At 39.0% G+C, this 22,114-nt stretch overlaps 1 protein-coding gene across 1 annotated transcript in view; it reads left to right on the plus strand.

The window, feature by feature from the left end:
• The window catches only part of BRINP1 (bone morphogenetic protein/retinoic acid inducible neural-specific 1), a 209,218-nt gene that overhangs the window by 170,629 nt on the left and 16,475 nt on the right, over nt 1-22,114 (plus strand). Inside the window, exon 7 of the mRNA XM_011988832.1 lies at nt 2,275-2,497. Within this exon, the coding sequence (XP_011844222.1) occupies nt 2,275-2,497 (223 nt within the window). The remainder of the gene's footprint in view (nt 1-2,274; nt 2,498-22,114) is intronic.

The raw sequence follows: 22,114 nt of genomic DNA on the forward strand, positions 1-22,114 counted from the left end.
GGGAGGGAGGGAGGGGAAAGGAAAAGAAAAAGTAAAGAAAAAAAAAGAAAGTTAATGTATTTAACTCTTAAATCTATTTTCTTATCAGAACCAAATTTGGGTTCATTGGAAGGCCTGTGTTCCCCTTTGGCATCCACAGAACCCTCTGCAAGATAAGCTTTATGTTTTCCATGGGAGGAGAGTCCAGCTGTCCCAAACAGAACAGAGTCATCAGGGCCTATCTCCTGCCTTCAGCCAGCTCACTGAGTCAATCAATCAGTGCAGAGTCTTGTGTCATTCTGTCAATCTCATGCTACCATCAGTCGAGTATTTTCTGTGTCTTAGGAACTAGTTAGGTAGATGCAGTCCTATGCCACTATGTCATTCTCAGCATTTGATTAGATACTATTATTCCTGTTAGCATATGGGGAAGCTGAGAGAATAAGGGTCCCACAGCTGTTCAGCACTCAAGATGTGACTCCAACTCTTGCCTGGCTGTCTATAATGAAGTGCCTGAGGTTTTTGTAGGAGTCAGAGACTTCTATTTTTTTTTTAATCACCTTTTATTTACTATTTTCTCCCAATGTACTGAGCCTCAGGATTGCCTTTTTTATATGTCAAGAGGAAATATAATATACTAAGTAAGAACACAGGATTTGGAGTGAGACTCAAGTCTTAATTCTCCTATCTACTGGCCATTTGACCTTGGGCAGGTTTGCTAACTTCTCTGTGCCCTAGTTTCTTTAAAATGGGGGCGCTAAAATACCTGCCTCATAGGTTTGCTATAAAATGTGGTTATATATGTTAGGTGATTAGCACTGTGCCTGGTGCCTGTCAAGAGCTATGTAAGCATTTTTAAAAATAAAATGAAAGCATAAATGCATAGTATACCTAAAATGTCCTTGGAGGTTTTATAACATGAAGTGAAAGTGTTAGGCTGAAGACTTATGATATTTATATAAATCCAACCATTAGCCTTTTTTCCTACAAAATGATCAACCCCTCGATATTTTTAATTTTCCAGGGATGGGGTGATAGGGATTAGAATTACAACGGATTGGATTATTAGATTGGAAAACAAAAACTCAGGACACAGGCCTGGATCCTGTCATGTATCAGCCACGTTACCTTTAAAAAATCATCTTCTCATTTTGGGCTTCGGTTTTCCTATTCGTAGAACAAGAAAGCTGAGCTAGATCATTTCTATGGATGTGCTAAGTTGACACTCTGAAACTCAGCATCACAAACTGAGGCAGAAACCTTTACCTGGGAGACCCAAGAGTTTGTCACCATCTCTTCAGCTGGAGTTTTTTTGAAATGTGAGATGATGCTAGATGGGGCACATATACAACTTCCAACAACACTGGATCGCCGGATGTGGAAGTTGGTCCATTTCAGTTCTCTGTCAAACCTGCAGATTACATGAAAGAGAAAGTTTCAGTTTGGTGCTAGCATGCCTTTAACACCTCTCTAACACTTGCTGATTTCCTGTGTTTCAACGTGAGAGCAGGCATGGAAGTTTGATCATTTAGCAGGCAACAGTGTCTGACTAGAATTTATTAACATTGTCTTCATCATATTTATTTTTACAGCTACCATCTTCTGAAGGCATGCAATAGTAATTTTCTTTGAAGAATTCGATAAACATTTTGTTTTCAATTTTTTTTTTTTGAGACGGAGTCTCGCTCTGTTGCCCAGACTGGAGTGCAGTGGTGCAATCTCAGCTCACTGCACATCTGCCTCCCGCTTTCAAGCGATTCTCCTGCCTTAGCCTCCTGAGTAGCTGGGATTACAGGCACCAGCCACCACGCCCAGCTAATTTTTATATTTTTAGTAGAGACGGTTTCGCCATGTTGGCCAGGCTGGTCTAGAACTCCTGACCTGTTATCCACCCGCCTCGGCCTCCCAAAGTCCTTGGATTACAGGTGTGAGCCAATGCACCCAGCCTTGTTTTTGAGTTTTAAGTAAAAAACAATGACTTGATTCAAATAACATGTTAAGTAAATGTAATAATATGCGAACAGTACTATAAGGTTGATATTCCGATGCCAGAAGTTTGGGAAACCCTGTCTTAAACAAGAATGCAGTATGCAGATTCCCTTTATAAGATAGCATAGTAGCTTTTGCCCTTTCTAGTAGGGGCAGGACAGACTAATGCAATGTTCTGTGGCCCTCAGGAAAAAAAATTATGTCTGCAGGACTGGTTTATTGGAAAGTGAGACTAAGCATTCGAGGCAACTTTAGATGGGTGCTATCATGCTTAGCCCTTGTCTCTCGGCCTTTGTCTCTCATTAGATGAGTTTAAATCATTTATGAAGCGCCTCCCCAGCAACCACTTCCTGACCATCGGGAGCATCCATCAGCACTGGGGCAATGACTGGGACCTGCAGAACCGCTACAAGCTCCTGCAGAGTGCCACAGAGGCACAGAGACAAAAGATCCAACGCACTGCCCGCAAGCTTTTCGGCCTCAGTGTACGCTGTCGCCACAATCCCAACCACCAGCTGCCTAGAGAGAGGTAAGTGCTGCCACCACCTCCACCTCTGCAGGCACCTACCTGGTGTGAGCTACATTATCCTGCTGCAGAGTGAAATGCAATGCAGATGGTGCATTTGCAGGGTGGCAAGCAGGACCCTGCATGGTCCAGACTAACAATTTTCTGGGTCACCTCTGGGTCCTCACCTACTGGCTCCACATTGTTTCAGATTCCACATTGTTTCCGGAATGTACCGTGAATTTTCAGCGTCTGTGTTCTGTCTGACTCACCTGACTGAGGAGGGGAATTACCACTAGCCCTGATAGCTATATGGCATTATCCTGTTTAAAATATATTTTCTATTTAATTTTAAAATTACTGCGCAAAGCCGATTTTAGCATCCCCGTCTTAATGGTGAAGAAACTGGATTAACTAATTAATCATTCACCACCTTATTTATGAGGTCCTTTGAGCAGAGCCTGGAGTGAGTGACACAAATAAGGTACCTGTAGAACAAAATGTCAGGAGACACTCACTTGCAGAGTCACTGAGTGCAGGGTCCTCACCTGAGAGAATGTCACCTTCAGTGCCTGGCTACCTTGCTTTCCCCCCTAGCCCCAGCCCTGTCCTGGATATACCGGGTATTTTGCTAGATGGTGGCGAATACAAAGATTGACAAGACAGGGCCCATGCCTCCACAGAATTAGGGTTTATTACTGTCTTAGGGGCACACAAGGAAGGAACTAGGATTTGAATCCAGGTTTTGCAGACTCTATTCTTCCAGAGCATTTCTGATCTACAGCTGTAGTTCCTACTGTAGAGGTGCCTCCAGGGTTTCTAAAAGGGCATCACAGGACAGCAAAAAGGGTAGGTTGGGGCTCTCCCTCCACCCTGCTTCAGACAGAGCAGCTCTGCTCTTATTTGTTGCATATTTGGGGGTTCTACCTTCAATTTAGTTCTAAGAAAAAAGATCCACTCTTAAAAGAGTAAGTTCATTCACATTCACCTAGCACACTCTGTGTCAATCACATATTTATATATATGATTGTTACCCTGTTGTACAAATCCGGAAATGGAAACTCAGAGAGGTCAAGTAATTTGTCCAAAGCTACAATATAAATCAGTGGTTCTCACTTGGGGGTGATGTTTTCCCCAGGGGACATTTGAAACTATCTCAAGACAATTTTGATTATCATAATAGGGGTTAAGGGTATTCGTGCACAGGCAGTTCTCACAACAAAGAAATATCTGACTTCAAAACTTACTGGTGCTCACGCTTAGCAATTCTGATGTAAGAGAGACAAGATGCCACTTATTTTAGGTTGATGCAAAAGTCATCGTGGTTTTTGCCATTATTTTTTAAGTTTTACCATTAATTTTAAGTAACGGCAAAAGCCGCGATGATTTTTGAACTAACCTAAATAAATCTATAAATCAAAATCTTATCCTCCTAGCCAGGCTGTTCTACTAGCACTCAACATTTAACAACAATGGCCGTCTTCTACAGCAGTTCATCCACCTAATTACCCCATGGGGCGCACCCTTTCTTCTCTTGTTTTTCTTGAGTCAGAGCTAATGCTGTTGTTCCCTCCATGAAGTCTTTCTGGACTGTACTAGCCAATATAGAAGGCTTCTTATTCTAGATTCCTACTAATCTAAAATCCTTTCCTTGGTCAGCATGTTTCTGTCTGTTTCCCGCCTTGTGAAACCTCCTCCTTGTACAGACATTCATGCTCATCTCTGTTTTCCCCATTCCCTCCAAATTTGAGCCCACTGCTTTGCATCTAGCTTGTGATAATTATATTATTTTGCGGATCAAATAGAATTTCTTTTGCTAGTTTCTTGTTGCAATGCTGCTGAAGCAGGGATTAGAAAAGGTCACAAACTTGCTTTCTTGTCAAGCACAACAGATGCTCAGGCTGCTACCACGAACAAGTCTCTGAAGAAGCTTCCTTTTAGATCCATCGCACATCTGCCATGAGACCCGCATTGAGCACGGTGGGAAATTCAGAAATGCACACAGGAAACAGTGCTGTGGAAGATGTCTTGTAGAGCAGGAGTGGGGAGGGGTTCTTTTGTCAATCAGACCCCATATGTATTAGTTTATGACAGTTGCCATAACTAAGTACCATGGACTCAGCTGCTTAAACACTAGAAATTTATTTTCTCATGGTTCTGGAGGCCAGAAGTCCAAGATCAAGGTGTCAGCAGGCTTGGTTTCTTCTGAGGCCCCTTTTTCTGGCTTGTGAATGGTTGTCTTTTTCTCCCTGTGTTTCCATGTGTGCATCTGTGTCCTAATATCCTCTCTCTCTCTCTCTTTTTTTTTTTTTTTTTTTTTTTTTTTTTGAGATGGAGTCTCGCTTTTTCACCCAGGCTGGAGTGCAGTATAGCGATCTTGGCTCACTGCAACCTCCACCTCCCAGGTTCAAGCGATTCTCCTGCTCAGCCTCCCCTTCTGAGTAGCTGGGATTACAGCCATGCACCCCCACACCCAGCTAATTTTTGTATTTTTAGTAGAGACGGAGTTTTGCCATATGGGCCAGGGTGGTCTCAAACTCTTGGCCTCAGGTGATCCACCCACCTCAGCCTCCCAAAGTGCTGGGAATGTAGGTATGAGCCACCATGCCACCTCTCTTAAGAGGATACTGTCATATTGGATTAGAACTGACGTAAATGGCCTCATGTTAACTTAATTACCACTTTAAAGACCCTGTCTCCAAACACAGTCACAGTTTGAGGTCCTGGGGGCTAGGACTTTAACTGTAAGTTTGGAGGGGTATGTAATTCAGCCCAGAATATTATAGGAGGTAGCTTCTGATCAGATCTTAAGTGAAGAAGCTGTGCATCCCAAGGAGCAATGAAGCTCGATGCAAATCTGGTTGAGGAGGGCAACGTTTCACCATTATGAGAATAAGATCCAAAGGTCCAAAGACGTTGGGCAGGCATATTTATTAAAGATGAGTGAAATCTCCAGAGCACCAAGCATCATCATATATGCTAAGTTCAGGGAAGACTCGAGAGGATTTTAGAAGGAGCGTAGCTGGATAGGCATTACAAGGGAAGAAGGAGGGACAAAGCTGGTAATAGGAGTAACACTGGGAAAAGTCAAGGAGTCTGGATTTATGTTCCACCATTAGTAAGCTGTGTGTCCTTGGGCAAGTCACTTCATCATACTCACTGCAGGTGTCTGCATCTTTGAATAAGGCTCTGCTCTCCTTTTGCGAGTTGTCAGGTATAGATAGCTAAAAATGTTCTATCATCACTGGGTTCTTCAAAGAAAGAGCTCACAGTATTGCCCTCTCTCTTCCTAAAGAGGAGAAAACCTGCCCTAATCATAATATTCTTCTCACCTGGAGAGGACGTCTGCATTCCACCATTGGCGGGTAACTCAATTATATTAATTTGAGGAGTTTTGAATGCTTGGTACCGAGGGGTGGGAGCACACAGACTCTAGGCTCTGTGGCCTATTCCTCTGAAGCCTTCCCAGGAGAGATGAACTTCCTTGGCCTGGCTGTGGGCTGCTTCCTGACATCTGAATCTGAGGCTTTAATGAGCATTTCTCACACTGCAGGGCACCTCTCTGGCACAGAGCAGTGTCAGGTAGAGGTGCTAACACTGGGAACCTTGGGCCACCTCTAGCTGAGCAAGCTAGTATTTGCAAATGAACTGATGGCACAGTTTCAATGTGTCTGCTTGCTGAAGTCTGTGGAAGATGAGTGTACTGAGCAGGTGCCATTACTGCAGCAGGTGCCACAGAGATGTTTACTTATCTCACAAACAGGTGGCATTGTTAAGGTGAGGTGGGAAAAGGAAAGAAGGAACAAGCACAGGGCCTTAGCCACACATGGACTGGTCCGAATCCTGGCTTCATCGCTTACCAGACACAGAATTTTATGTAAGGCCCTGCACCTAATTTGTGAAGGGGGATAATAACACTTGCCTTCAGGTTAAGTATGATGATTAAGATTTTAAAATTTAAATAGCCTTGGTAAAGTGCCTGAATCAGTTAAAAGGAAGGGAGGAAGGGAGAGAGTAAGAGACAGAAGGGAAGGAGCTGTCACTTAGTATATGTATTCTAAAGGTCAGGCACTGTTCTTTAGCATCTTATATGAGATTAACTAATTTCCTCCTCACTCTAGTCTTATGAAGTGATCCTGTTACCATTCCTATTTTACAGATAAAGGAACTGAGGCACAGAAAGGTTAATAATGTACACAAGGTCAATAAATGTTAATTTATTGTTACTTCAAAGAAATGTTAAGATTTAGATTTAGTGAGAGGTCAATTATAGCTAATTAAAACTTGGCTTCAGTACTTGCTAGAAACTTAATATTGGCTGGAAGACAAAAGGGATATTTTGGCTATCTATTAGTGTAAAACAATTCACCCCAAAATTTAGTGGCTCAAAACAACACTATGTTATTATCTATTACGCATCTGTATGTTGACTTGGTACAGCTGAGGGTATCTCTAGTTGGCTGGGGCTCTTGTCATCTGGGGGCTTGACTGGGTGGCATCTCCGCAATGACACACTATCAGAGCCAGTTGATGCTGACTGTCAGCTGGGGGCTCAGCTGGGGCTGTCACTGGAGTACCCACACAGGACCTATCCATGGGGACTGGACTTCTTGCAGCATGGCAGCTGGGCTCAGAGAGGGAGTGTTCTGAGACCAAATGGAAGCTGTAAGACTTATTCAAAACTTAGCCTTGGAAGTCAGAGAGCATTATTTCCACCACATTCTGTTGGCCAAAAGCCTAACCTAACTTCAAGGGTGTGAGTATTGGGAGGTGCTGTTCATTATGGGGGCGGGGGACATATATTTTGGAGATGAGGTACAATAGAAATTGAGTAGAATTGGAGCTAGAGGTGAGTATCAGATATAGGGAACATAAGATTAATAATACTAACAGCAATAATGAAGCAATAGCAGCTACTTACTGAGCAGCTATTATAACAAGCAATAGAGTTGGCTATGTGTAAAGATTCTGGAGTTAGACTGCCTTGGTTGAAATTCCAACTTTGTCACCTGGTTACATTGTAAGTCTGGAGGAAGTTACTGAAACCTTGGAGCCTCAATTTTCTTGTCTGTGAAATGGAGCTAATTATAGTGCCTACATCATAAGGTTGTTTTCAGGATTAAATGCTTTAACCTACATAAATTCCTTAGGACCCTGAGTAACACATGGATAGCACTCAATACATGTTAGGTATTGTTCTTATTTTTTTTTCCCCAAGCACTGGTATTTGGCATATACATTTCTTAGCACTCAGTAATTAGTTACCCAATGAAACTGAGCTTTGGTGACATATATTTTTTATCTAATACTCATGCCATCTCTGTGAAGTAGATGCTCTTGGATCATTTATGGGTTGGGGAACTGATAAGGCAGATGTGATTAATTTATCCGAGGTCACATGGGCAGGTAAGGAGCAGATGAGATTTATTTTGCTGACTTTACTGTTGGACTTGATGGTCAAGATCACTGTGCAGAGCAGCAAGAGCCCATGTTGTCTAAGCAGTGTGCAGTGGCAGATAGGTGACTGTATTCAGTTTGGGGTGCCCTGGTTTTGCGTGTGGTAAAGCCAAAGGCAGGATTTGCTCATCAAGGTTGAGGGTAGTAGACCAGCATTGAAATATATAGACTCTAGTGTGCTGAGATGCAGGAAATGGCTCTGAACATGGAGCCCTGAATTAACTCTCAAGCCCAAGCAGAAACCCAGAAAGACATATTCCCTGTAGGTAACCAGAAGAGGCCGGGTTCAGTGCAGTCCAACTCAGCATACATTTCCTGAAAGCTTACTGTATGCCAGGCTTTGGAAGCATGAACATAAGTAAGATTCATCCCACCCCAAGTCCCAGTGCTTGTTGAGAGGACAGCAGCAAGAGAATTCCAGACCACACCTGTTGATGGGGACCAGAGTAGGTCGACCAGATATTTATTGGGTAATCATTATGTATTAGGTTCTGTTTGAGGATCTGGGGATACTGTGATAGATTTCTGTTAGCCTGCAGGAGAGTTGGCCCTAGAGTCAGACTGCAGCTGGACATATCAAGGAAAGGCAGGGATCCATAGTAAGATTCCTGTGGCTTGTCTTGCCACCAGGAGATCCTTATACTGTGCAGTTAAAAAGGGAAAGGTGGGCTTTAGGTTTGGTCTCAGCTATTACTGGACACTGAGACTTTTTAAGCGTTGACTTTATCACCTAAAAAATGGGTATAATTTTTTCTGATTGCCTACCTCAGAGGGTCACTATGGAGCTCACCAGGGGTAGTGTATAAATTTGTGAACTCTGAATGCTGTAGCTATGCAATTGGGGTGAAGTTGAAGCCAAACACGTCAGGAAGGGAATGGGAATGGGACTGAGTTCAGGTTCATGGCAACATTTAATAGTTAACACTTCTAAAGCATTTACCATGCACCAGCCACTGTCTTACGGCTTTCATCTTATTTAATCACTGTAACAACCCTATGAGGTAGCACTAATTTATCCCACTTTATGAATAGAGAAATTAAGGCATAGAAATGTTAAATGACTTGCTGATTATTAAATAGCAGGTAGAAGACAGGATTCAAGCCCACCAGAATCCCTTCTTGTTACTCCTCTGCTATTCTACCAATCCCCGAGGCAAGATGATCCAAGGTGTTTAAATGACCTGCCAAGACTAAAAACTGCTTTGCATAGTGGTGGAAATTGCCTGTCATGGCAAAAGGGAGATGACGGAAGGAAGGAAGGGAGGCATGCAGGAGAGAAAAGGAAGAAAAAAAAAAGAAGAGAGAGGGGAAATAAGGTAGAAAGGAAGGGAGGGAGGAAGAAAAGAAGCACAAAGTCATCTTGGGCAATACTGAATTTAGCCGGTTCCTGTGCAATTACATGAATGTTTACTAACCACCTTATCTTCCAATCTTGTGTCAGCCACTGGAAGGCATTTAAAGATACAAGCAACTGTGCCTTGGTCCTCCAACCATCATTATCTAGCCTCTAGGTGTGTGAAAATGCATTGTTTTGTGAAGCCAGAGACCTGAGTTCAAGTCCTGTTCTGCCCTGTGTGGGCTGGACTAAACCTATGACCTGAGTTCAAGTCCTGTTCTGCCCTGTGTGGGCTGGACTAAACCTATAACTGATACTCTGGAGAGCACTGGGTAGAGAAATCGTGACTTGCAGAGGTGGAATGAAGGTTGAGTAGTGAACAATTGTACCTCACCTTAAACTAGAGCAGTTCTTTAGCGGTTTTCTTTATGGAAATTCTGAATTAAAATTCATTCGCGAACATAAGGTGATTTTTCTTTCTTTCTTTTTGCTAAAACAAAAACAAGACTCAATTATCTCTGAGGTCCTTCCCAACTCTAAGAGACATAACATTTATAGAGAATGAGAGTAATAGTTCAATTCAAGAATATTGGGAGAAGGTCATTAATTGAATCTTTGAGCAGCATTGCTTTCAGATGATGCTAATTAGTCAATTTTAATGAGTAGCTTATAGTTCAAACTAAAATCTTCTTTTGCCTGAAATTACAATGGCCTTTTAACTAAGTCTCCCAGAGTCTACTCTAGTCACTTTCCAATCTATGTTCCATGGCTGTCAGAATTATTACTTAAGAAGCAAATTCAATCTTGTCACATCCCTGTTTAAAACTTTTTGGTTACTACTTACTGCTTTTAGGAGAAAGAACGAAATCCTGAGGTGGCCGATAGATCGGCCATGAACTGGTTCCCACCTACCCCTTGGCTGGGTTCCACACCATTTCTTGACTCTCTCAGTGACAGGACAGTTCTGCTAATTTTATTTGAGTTAACTAAATGCCTAATTCGACCCCCTCCCCATAGCCCTTCATTTCAAACGCTTCACGTGGGCTGTTCCTTCTGCTTGAATGCGCTTCCTTTTTTTTCTTTTGTTCTTCACTATGGTAGCTTCTACCTGCCCTTCAGATCTCAGGCTCAAAGATTCCTTCCTCAAGAACATGGTCCCTGCATTGAAAGGCTGTTTCAGGACTTATTTTATATGCTTCCTTATCATTCTAATTTTCTAATTGAACCCAAGTTCCAGTTTACCGTCCAATTTACCAGTATATCTTTTTTCTTTTTTCTTTTTTCTTTTGGTTTTGTTTTCGAGACAGAGTCTTGCCTTGTCACCCAGGCTGAAGTGCAGTAGTATGATCATAGCTCACTGTAGTTTCAAACTCCTGAGCTTAAGTGATCCTTCAGCCTCAGCCTCCCAAGAATCTGGAACTACAGGTGTGCACCACCATACCTGGCTAGCTTGTCTAATTTTTCATATAGCTGGAGCCTCAGTTTATGTTGCTCATGCTGGTCTCAAACTTCTGGACTCAAGCGATAATCCCTCCTTGGCCTCTCAAAGTGCTAGGATTACAGACCTGAGCCACTGCACCTGACTCCCGTTTTCCCTTTTTAAATCTATTTATTAATGCCTATCTCTCCCGTGAGACTATCAGCTCACTCATACATCTTTTTCTGTATGCTTCGTAACTTTGTTCTTATTGCTTCCTACCACACGACCTGTCACACAGTAGCCATTCAAAAACCTTTGTTCAATGAATGGACACATAGATTATTTGCTTCTCTGAATGTGCCACAAAGGCATGTTGACATAATTTTCTGCAAATTGAGTTCCATGTTCATATATAAAGTGTATGTACTTTCTACATATGTTGAATATATTTAGATTATCTTCCTCATTCACAAATGAAGAAACTAAGATCAAAGGGAGGTAAGTGAGTTTTCCAGGGTCACTCAGGGAATTTGTGAACAGATCATAACTAAAATTCAGGCCAGTAGACTGACAGTCCATTGTGGTAAAATCGAAACTGCAAATGGTGATCGTCTTCAACTGACCTGAATCCAAATCCTAAAGTTATTTCTTGTTATGTCTATTACTTTGGAAAAACAGATACTATTCAATTCAATGAAATGAAGTAAAATTAAGTAAAAATCTTAAGCATCAAGTAGGTGCTTAAGGTCAGTGTGATTTGATATTTCTTCCTTACATCTGGCTATCACCTGGTTATTTTTAAAGATTAGAGTATTGTGAGGCAAATAAGATCCATGGAAGCTTAACTTGAGGGCAGACAGTAGAACTATTAGCATTTTCTGATGATGCTTGGTCTTTGATTTATTTTTGCTTCTCAAATTCACGTGGCCTTGACCCAGCAGTCCGAGCCTTAGCCAAGCACAATGTAATTATCCATTGTTGAGATGAAAATCTCATAGGGGCATCAACTTCAGGCTCAGATGCTGGGGCCGTAGCTTCTGAACCCATGTCAGCTTTTAACATATTTCCTTCTCCATACAGTGTTTAATTGGTGTCTATAGAAAGACTCTGGCTACCAAGATAATCGTTATCTCTATTCTGACGACCCTCAATATTCACACTGATTTTGATTCTTCTCTGTGAACCCTGTACTTACTTGCCTCTGGATTTCATCTCCATAGACTCCTGCAGCGGGGCAGAGGGATATGACTTCTTATATTTTATTGAACTCAAGTCAGTTTCAGTTTATTAGACTGACAGTCCCGGCTCTGTCATTTATTAGATGTGTGACCTCCAAAAGTCTCCAAACCTGAGCCCTCTGTTTCCCCATCTGTATGGTTAGGATAATAAGAATAGCTACCCCACGGAGTTGATGTCCTAGTCAATTTATATGATATATGTAAAAATTCTTCATAACTTGTAAAGAAATATACAGATATAATATTAATATATTCAAGGCTGGGCATGGTGGCTCATGCCTATAATCCCAGCAGTTTTGGAGGCTGATGCTAGTAGATCACTTGAGGCCAGGAGTTCAAGACCAGTCTAGCCAACATGGAGAAGCCCTGTCTCTACTAAACAATACAAAAATTAGCCTGGCATGGTGGTGCACACCTGTAATCTCAACTACTCGGGAGGCTGAGGCATGAGAATTGCTTGAACCTGGGAGGCGGAGGTTGCAGTGAGCCAAGATCACACTACTGCACTCAAGTCTGGGCAATAGAGCAAGACTCTGTCTCAAAATAATAACAATAATAATATTTTCAAGAGCACAGCAGTAGTAGACCCTAGATATCTGATGACAACACTTTCTATTTCCAAGAAGCGGATGTTTCTGTTGCGTAAAATAAAGCATGAGCCTAACAAACAAAATGTAATCAAGAGAAACAAAAGAACTTAAGAACCTTAGGACTTCAGGCTCTCTAGTCTGAGAAACCGAAGTGTGTGACTATCATTTACTATTGATAGTACTTGGCATAGCATTAAGGCATTCAAACTTCAATTTTCTACATAGCATGATGGAGAGAAAAATAGTAGCCAGCCTTGGAAAGCCAATAATAGAACACAGATGCCAGGGTTAGCACATAGTAAAATGGCAAAGCATGAGGCTCTTCACTGGACAGAATTGGAGACCAATAGTTTGTTGGTTAATTGAAAAAGTGAAGTTAAACTAGGAAATCCTAAAATGTATACATGCGATACATATATGAAACATTTTATTTTAATTTAAAAACATATAAATGCAAATTTCTTGGTCCGCCTTGTGAAGTAAAGCTAAAATCTTGTTTGAGAGTGGTGGCATATTTTATTTAACATTCTACCAGTGTTCCTGCATAAACCATACCATAATTGCATGACATTTCAAACTTCGGTCTATTCAAAGTGGAGCAACAGTTTAGACTCTTAAAAAACAGCTTAAATGTTTGTGGATTTTTTGTTATTTCACCTTTATTTAAATCGATGGTCATTTTTGTCAATAACTCATCTTTATAGAATTTCCCACTGAATTCAAATTAGTTTCCACAGAAAAAAGCAATTCACATTTCATTGATTTATTTTAGTTTTAATTTACTTATTTTATAAGTTTTTAGCTATATTATAAGATATAATAATAGCAACTACAACAGGCATAAACAGGTTTGGGAATAAGTGAAACTGACTTTCAGGTTGTGTGCTTGTTACTTGGTGGAAATAGAAGCATGTGGAAGTATAACCGACCAGACAAAAGTGTTCAGTGCACCATCAGCTTCGCACACCACATCTATCTGATGGGAGGAAGAGCCATTTTCCCAAAGTTACTTCATGGAAGTCAATTAGGAGAGCTTGTCCCACTTGACAGAGAAGCTCTGATTCCTAGTAACTTGCCACTCTTAGTGGAACAACTTGCTCAAGATCACCTACTACAGTAAGAAAAAAATGATGGTAATAATAGCTGACACACATGGAACATTTATTACGTACCAGACACAGTTGTTGATGCCTTACATATATTAATGTGTATAATCCTTACAACAGCCCTATCAAAAAGGTTCTACTCTGCTTCCCATATTATAGACAGAGAGTTTGAGTAGCCAAGGGAAATGCTGCAAGAGAAGAGGAGTGTGAGAGAAATGCATTCCTGCTGGGGAGACTGGAAAAAAATACTTTCCTCTGTCTGAATTACTTTATTCATCCTTTAATTTTCAGATTCATCCCTGATTTCTTAGGAATATTTGGTCTGACTCAGTGGACCAAGTTGCACCATCCTATTAAATGCCTTTACTGCATTTTCTGTTTCATTTTTTCTAGCACTGGCCATATTTGCAATGCTGTGTTTAAGCCCAGACTTCCCCTACTTGACCGCAAATTCGGTGAAGGCAGATAACTTGTTTTCCTTGCGAACCAGTGTTTCCTCAGTGATGGGTAAAGTGCCTAGAACATCACAACACAGCCTTTGCTGCACTGAAGTGAGGGGACATTTCACACGAGAGCTGAGGGATGATTATGCTTTGTACTTGCAGTGAAAAGAATGATTTTCCATTAAAGAAAACAATATGTACCTATGAAGAATAGAGTGTGGGATTAATTTTATCCAGAAATGTCAAATCAGAAACCAGAAACAGGATATAAGTCAGGATTAAGTACCTGGGCTTTGGAACCAGAGGACTGAGGTTAAATCTTGGCAAGCAATGTGCTCAGTGTCCTCTGGCCCTGAGTGTCCTCATCTGTAAAATGAGGATGATATCTCCTCCACAGGGTTATTGAGAGGATCCCCCAAGATACATATTCACTATTCCTACCATTTAGTAAGTGGTCAACAAATATTAGCACTTAGGGAAATTGTCCTTATTGTTATTGAATAAGGTTAGACCTTTATGTTGGGAAATTATGGAGGGGTTGAATACCTAGTGGTAGAGTTTGTATCTTATCATTAAGGAGATGTGAAGCCAGCGGGAAAAATAATAGAAGGGATGCTGTGGTTTAGTAAATGTTCTCTGATAGCTATTAGAAAGATGAACCAGAGAATCAATGGGATCTCTCTTTTGGGTGTAAGAGGATTCAGTATTTCTTCTCTGTGCTGACATGATCTGTGGATCAAAACACTGCTTCCCAAACTGGAATTGGCATCACAGTCACCCAGGGTACTTTCTGAACATACATTCCTGGGCCTTATATCCAGGGTTTTTGATTCAGTAGAACTGAGGTGGGTCCTAAGTCCTGGGTGATACTGATGCCACTGGTCTAAGCGCTATACCAGACTTGGATTAAGTATCTCTTCACCGCCTTAAATATGGTCTCACCTCTTTCTATGTACTTGGTAGAAACTAAGCAAAAATGAGTTCCCCTAAGTGAATCTTACAGGACTTTGAAAAGGAGGAAAATATGGAAGTGGTATCTGTGTTTGAATAAGTTTAGAAAATGTTGAATTTTTAAAAATGCTAAATAAAGAAGAGGTCAAGTTGGCATGTTTTTCAAATTTATTTGGCCATAGAATCTTTCTTTTTGAGGTTTTTCAAGTGATTGGGCTCCTCAAAATACAGCTTTGGAAAAAAAGTGGTTTACACCAGATTAAGAAGCAATGACCCAGATTATTTGGTGTGATACCACAGGCTGTCATATTCCCTTGTTGTCAGCAGAGATCGTCATCTTTCAGTAAGTTTTCTTTGAGTTGAGTTTCTAACACCTTCTGCTTAAGCAGATGCTAATGGCTTTGTTTCCCTGTAGGTACCACCTCTGCTGAGAGGTGGCAAGGCTGCTAACCAGCAGCTGCAGAAGTAACAGCAGGAAGGTGCTCCATTTCTGGTATAACTAGGAAATAAATTTACCCCATGTGGCTTAGGGACATTCCTAACCTTAATAAGTAAACTATCACCAAGACAAATACCTTATGTATAGGTTACTTTAAAGTCTGCAAAGGGCTTTCACACTGATGATGTTATGTGATCGGAATAACCAGTGGGTGAGCTAGAGTGAGGATCAGTGAATCTCCCCGTTTACAGAGGAGAAAACTAAGACTCACAGAAATGAATGACTTGCCCAAGATTATAAAGTAATACTCGTTATTCTGTTGCCATCCTACATAGGCATAGGCCTCTTTTCTTGTCAAATAATATTTACATTAATATTTATACTGAATCTTCCTTTATTCATTCATTCATTTATTCATTTAACAAATATTTAGTGAATACTCACTAAGTGCCAGGCAGGATACAAGGGGAAGAGGGGTGAGCAAGACAATGAGTGCCCCTGCTCACAAAGCGCTTGAGATCTGGAAGATAGACTACCTAGAAGATAAAACTGGCCCAGAATTGGTTTTGCAGCCATGTTTTACTTTAGAAACCTGAGGTTCAGGAAGGCTAAATGACCTAATATTATGAAATCATAAAATTTTGTACCTGAAAGAAACTTAAAAGATTGTCCAATCTATTCTTATCATTTTATTAAGGAGTAAAATGAAACAGAGTGTTTTGTCCTGAATTACTATGTTAATTTTTATTTTGTAGCAAATTACCATAAATTAAGAGACTTCATGTACATTTATTTAGTCATAGTTTCCAGGGGTCAGGAGTTTAGGTATGGTGTAGCTGGGTCTTCACTTTATGCTTCACAGGCTGAAATCAAGGTGTCACACAGACTTACCAGTGGGCTCTGGGGAAGAATCCAAGTCCAAGCTCCTTCAAGGTATTGGCAGAATATAGTTCCTTGTGGTTGTAGGACTGAGGTTATTTTGCCTAGAGGTCCTTCTCCAGGCCTTGCACAAGGTCCTCTTCATCTTCAAAAGAATAAAGGTGCATGGAGTCCTTCTCACACTTCAGACTTTTCTGAGTTCTGCCAAAGCGAGAGAGAACTCTCTGCTTCTAAAGGGACACATCTGATTGGATTAGGTCCACTAAGATAATCTTCCTCTGTAGGTCAACTCTGTTATGTAAAAGAACACAGTCACCAGAGTGCTATCTTATCACAGTCACAGGTCCTGGGGACTAGAGCCTGGAACCTTGGGGAGGAGGAAGGCATTTTTAGAACATTCCCTAGTACAGTAGCATAGTTTGGGAATAATAGAATGAAAAAGAGATAACCTGAGTTCTCTTTGGAGCTCATAAAATACAGTGTTATGAATATATATTTCTGTATAACAAATTGACCCAAATTTAGGGGCTTAAAATACCAATTATTATATTATGCTCCCGATCTGTGGGTCAGGAATTCATGCTGGAAGTTGCTGGGCAATTATGTTCTATGTGGAGTTGATTGCAATCACTTGTTGGTGTTTAGCTGGCAGTGAAGCTGGCCTGGAAGTCCCCAGAGGGCTTCCCTCACATGTCTGAAGCAGAGACGGCCAGAAGGCCGGCCTCAGCTGGGCAGTTCTTCCTTTCCAAGATCTCTCTGTGTAGTCCTACAGCAGAGTGGCCAGATTGCTTAAAATGGATCTCAGAGGTACAAAAGGGAGTTTTCCAAGAGATAGGAGGTGAAAGCTGCCAGTCTCTTCAGGCCTATACCTATAAACTGTGTGAATCACTTATTACATTGGTCAAAGCCATGGTAGGATCTTCCCAGATTCAAGGGGAGAGTACATAAACCTGCTGTCTTTATGGGAGGAATAGCAAAGGATTTGTGGCTACCTGATACATAGAGTAGGTTTTTCATTTGTTCATTTTTTCCAGTGTAAAACATTAATTTTTTTGCAAGCACTTTATTTTTTGAAAACAAATTTTATTGTGTTTATTTGAGGTTTACAATATGCTGTTATGAGATACATATGGACAGCAAAATCGTTACTATAGTGAAGCAGGATAGCATAGCTATCATCTCACCTAGTTTTTGTTAGAAGAGCAGCTAAAATCTATTTAACAACAATCCCCAATGCTGTATTAATTCTGTAAATGTGTTCATCCTACTTATTTGCTATTTTGTATCCTTTGACCTATATTTCTCCATTTCCTCTCCCCCTACAATCACAGTAACCACTATTTCCATTATCTATTTCTCTACCTTTGTGTATTTGAGCTCTTTTTTTCTTTTCCTTGTGCATTTAAGTGAAATCATGCAATATTTTTATTTCTGTGTCTGGATTATTTCACTTAGAATAACGTTGTGTAGATCTATCTATGTTGTAACAAACAGTAGGATATTATTCTTTTGAAGCTGAATAATATTATATCATATACATATAGTCAGCCTTCCATACCTATGGATTCCACATCCATGAACGCAACCAACTATGGATAAAAAATTTTTGATAAAATAACAATGCAATAATAAAAACAATACAAATTTTAAAAATATAGCATTATAACCATGTCATGGTATTTACATTGCATTAGGTAATATAGGTAATCTATAAATGTTTTAAAGTATACAGGAAGACATGGGTAGGTTATGTGTTTAGGTTATGCAGATACTATCCCATAAAAGAGTCTTGGACATCATCGGATTTTGGTATTTTGGGGGAGTTGAGGAGCCAGTTCCCAGTAGATACGGAGAAACAACTGCATATCACATTTTCTTTATACATTTATTTGTTGATAGTTATTTAGGTTCTTCCCTTATCTTGGCTATTGTGAATAATATTGCAGTTAATATGGGAGTGCAGATATCTTTATCTGTGCTGATTTCATCTCCTTTGGGAATATACCCAGAAGAGGGATTTCTGTGTTGTATGGTAGTTCTATTTTTAATTTCTTTAGGAACCTCTATATTATTTTCATAATGGCTGTACCAATCTACATTCCCACCAACAGTATACAAAGGTTTCCTTTTCTTCACACCCTCACCAACATTTGCTATCTCTTGTCTTTTTTATAATAGCCATCCTTATGGGAGCAAGGCGATATCATATAGTGGTTTTAATTTACACTTCTCTGATTATTAGTGCTGTTGAGTACCTTTTCATATTCCTGTTAGCCATTTTTATGTCTTCATTGGAGAAATGTCTGTTCAGGTCCTTTCTTCATTTTTTAAATTGGGTTATTTGTTTTTCTGCTATTGAGTTGTAAGAGTTCTTTATAAATTTTGATTATTAATCTCTTATCAAGTATGTGGTTTGCAAATACATTTTCCCAGTCTGTAGATTGCTTTTTCAGATTGTTAAATATTTCCTTTGCTGTGAAGAAGCTTTTTAGTTTACTATAGACTCATTTATATTTGTTTTTGTAGCCTGAGCTTTTGGTATGATATCAAAAGAGGAACTTTCTACCTATGTTCTCTTCTAGTTTTTTGGGTTTCAGGTCTTCCAATGAGACCTTTTATCCATTCTGAATTGATTTTTGTGTATGGTGTAAGATAAGGGTTCAATTTCATTATTCTGCATGTGGAAATCTGGTTTTCCCAGCACCATTTATTGAAGAGACTATCCTTTTCCCATAGTATCCTCTTGGTGCCCTTGTTGAAAATTAGTTCACCAGTTATGATTGGATTTATTTCTGGGCTCTCTATTCTGTTCCATTGGTCTATGCTTCTATTTTTTATGCCAGTTCTATATTGTTTTGATTACTATAATTTTGTAGTATAATTTTAAATCAGGAAGCATGATGCCTCCTACTTTGTTCTTCTTTCTCAGTATTGCTTTGGCTATGTGAGTTTTGATTTTTTTGGGATTGCTTTTTCTATTTCTGTGAAGATTGACGTCGACATTTTTATAGGGATTATGTTAAATCATTATATTGCTTTGAATAGTGTGAATATGTTGATAATATTAATGCTCCCCATCCATGAACACAGTATCTTTTCATTTATTTGCATCTTCTTTAATTTCTTTAATGTTTTACAGTTTTCAGTGTACAAATCTTTAACTTCCTTGGTCAAATTTATTCCTAAGTTTTTTTTTTTTTGTAAATGAGATACTTTTTACATTTCTTTTTCAACTAAGTTATTTGTGTGTAGAAGTGCTACTCATTTTTGTATGTTGATTTTGTGTAATTCAACTTTACTTAATTGATTGATTAGTTCTAATAGATTTTTGTGGGGGAATCTTTGGGGTTTTCTGCATATAGAATTATGACACTTGCAAATAGAGTTTATTCTACTTCTTCCTTTCTGATTTGGATGCTTTTTTATTTCTTTTTCTTGTCTGGTTGCTCTTGCTAGTACTTCCAGTACTGTATTGACTAGAAGTGGTAAGAGTGGACATTCTTGCCTTGAATCGAATGTTAGTGGAAAAGCTTTCAGCTGTTTCCTGTTGATTAGGATGTTAGTTGTGGGTTTTTCATAAACGCCCTTTATTATATTGAGAAGCTTTTACTCTATAGCTAAGTTTATGAGTTTTAATAAGAAAAGATTTTTAACTTTGTCAAATACTTTTTTCTGCATCAATTGCGGTAATCTTATGATTTTAATCTTATGATTTTAAACTTTTATTCTGTTAATGTGATATATGACACTTATTGATTTGTATATATTATACCAGCCTTGCGCTCCTGGGATAAATTCCACTTGGTTTAGATGTGTTGTTACATTCAGCTTGCTAATATTTTATTGAGGATTTTTGCATCAATGTTCATTAAAGACATTGATCTGCAGTTTTCTTTTTTTTTGCAGTGTCTTTGTCTGACTTAGGTATCAAGGTGATGCTGGCCTCATAACATGTGTTTGGAAGTATTCTAGCTCTAGTTTTTGGAAGAGTTTAAGAAGTATTGGTAACAAATATTTTTTGAATATTTGGTAGAATTGAGCCATGAAGTCATCTGGTTCTGGGCTTTTCCTTGGTGGAAGGTTTTTAAATGCTACTTCACTTCAATCTCTCTGTTAAAGGTCTGTTCAGGTTTTCTTTTTCTTCCTGATTCAACCTTCATAGGTTGCATTTTCCAGGAATTTATCCATTTCCTCCAGGTTATCCAATTTGTTGGCATATAATTGTTCATAATAGTCCCTTATGTTCCTTTTTATTTCTGAGACATCTGTTGTAGTGTCTCCACTTTCATTTCTGATTTTATTTATTTGAGTTTCCTCTTTTTTTTTTAGTCTAGCTAGAGGTTTGCTGATTTTGCTTAGTTTTTCAATGAACCAACTCTTGGGTTTATTGATTTTTTTCCATGACTTTTGTGTTCTCTATTTGATTTATTTCTGTTCTGATTGTCATTATTTCCTTCCTTCTGCTAAATTACAGTTTAGTTTCCTCTTCTTTTACTAACTCCTTACTTTATTTGGGATCTTTCTTCTTGTTTATTATTTATTGCTATAAACTTCCCTCTGATAACTTCTTTTGATGCATCCTATATGTTTTCGTATGTCATGTTTCTACTGTTATTTGTCTCAAGATATTTTTCAGTTTCCCTTTTGATTTCTTCATTGACCCATTGATTGTTGAGGAGCATGTTCTTTTATTTCCACATACTAGGGAATATGTCAAGATTTCTCTTGTTACTGATTCTAGTTTCATACCATTGTGGTTGGAAATACTACTAGATATAATTGTAATATTATTGAATTTGCTAAAACTTGTTTTGAGGCCTAACATATGATCTATCCTGGAGAACATACCATGTGCTCTAGAAATGAATGTATAGTCTGCTGATGTTGAATGAAATGTTTTGTATATGTCTGTTAGGTCCATTTGGTCTAAAGTGCAGTTTGTTTTCAGTATATTTTGGTTATTTTTCTGTCTACTTGATCTGTTCATTGTTGAAAGCAGGGTATTGATGTCCTCTACTATTATTACATAGATATTTATTTATTCCTTCAGGTTCATTAATATTTACTTTATATATTTAAGTGCTCCAATGTTGGGTCCATATATATATTTATATTTGCTATGTCCTTTTGATGAACTGATGCTTTTATTGTTATACAATGATCATCTTTTTTTCTTGAAATACTTTTTTACTTGAAGTCTATTTTATCTAATGTAAGCATAGCAACCTCTGTTATCTTTTGACTACTCTTTGCAAGAAATGTCTTCTTACATCCCTTCACTTTCAGCTGTGTGTCCTTTAAGCTAAAATGGGTCTCTTATAGGTAGCCCATAGTTGAATCTTTTCTTTCGTCAATCTATTCAGCCACTCTGTCTTTTGATTGGATATTTACAGTCCATGTCATTATTGATAGGGAAGAATTTACTCCTGATATTTGTTCATTATTTCCTGGTGGTTTAATAGATCCTTTTTTTTCCTTTCTTCCTTGTTTACCTTTGTGGTGTGGTGATTTTCTGTAGTGCTAATCTTTGATTTCTTTCTCTTTCTCATTTATGTATCTCTGTAGTATTTTCTTTTTTCTTTGTAGTTACTATGAGGCTTACATCAAATATTTTATAGTTATAATAGACCATTTTAAGCTGATAACTTAAATTTGGTGGCATATACCTTTTACCTTTACCTTCCCCCCAATTATTTATATTTGATTTATTTCTTGATTTATATTTTATTTATTTGTTGCCACAATTTATATGTTTTATACTGTGCATTCCTTAAGAAGTTAC

The sequence above is a fragment of the Mandrillus leucophaeus genome, unplaced genomic scaffold, assembly GCF_000951045.1.
Source record: "Mandrillus leucophaeus isolate KB7577 unplaced genomic scaffold, Mleu.le_1.0 Scaffold1091, whole genome shotgun sequence".
Lineage (NCBI taxonomy): Eukaryota > Metazoa > Chordata > Mammalia > Primates > Cercopithecidae > Mandrillus > Mandrillus leucophaeus.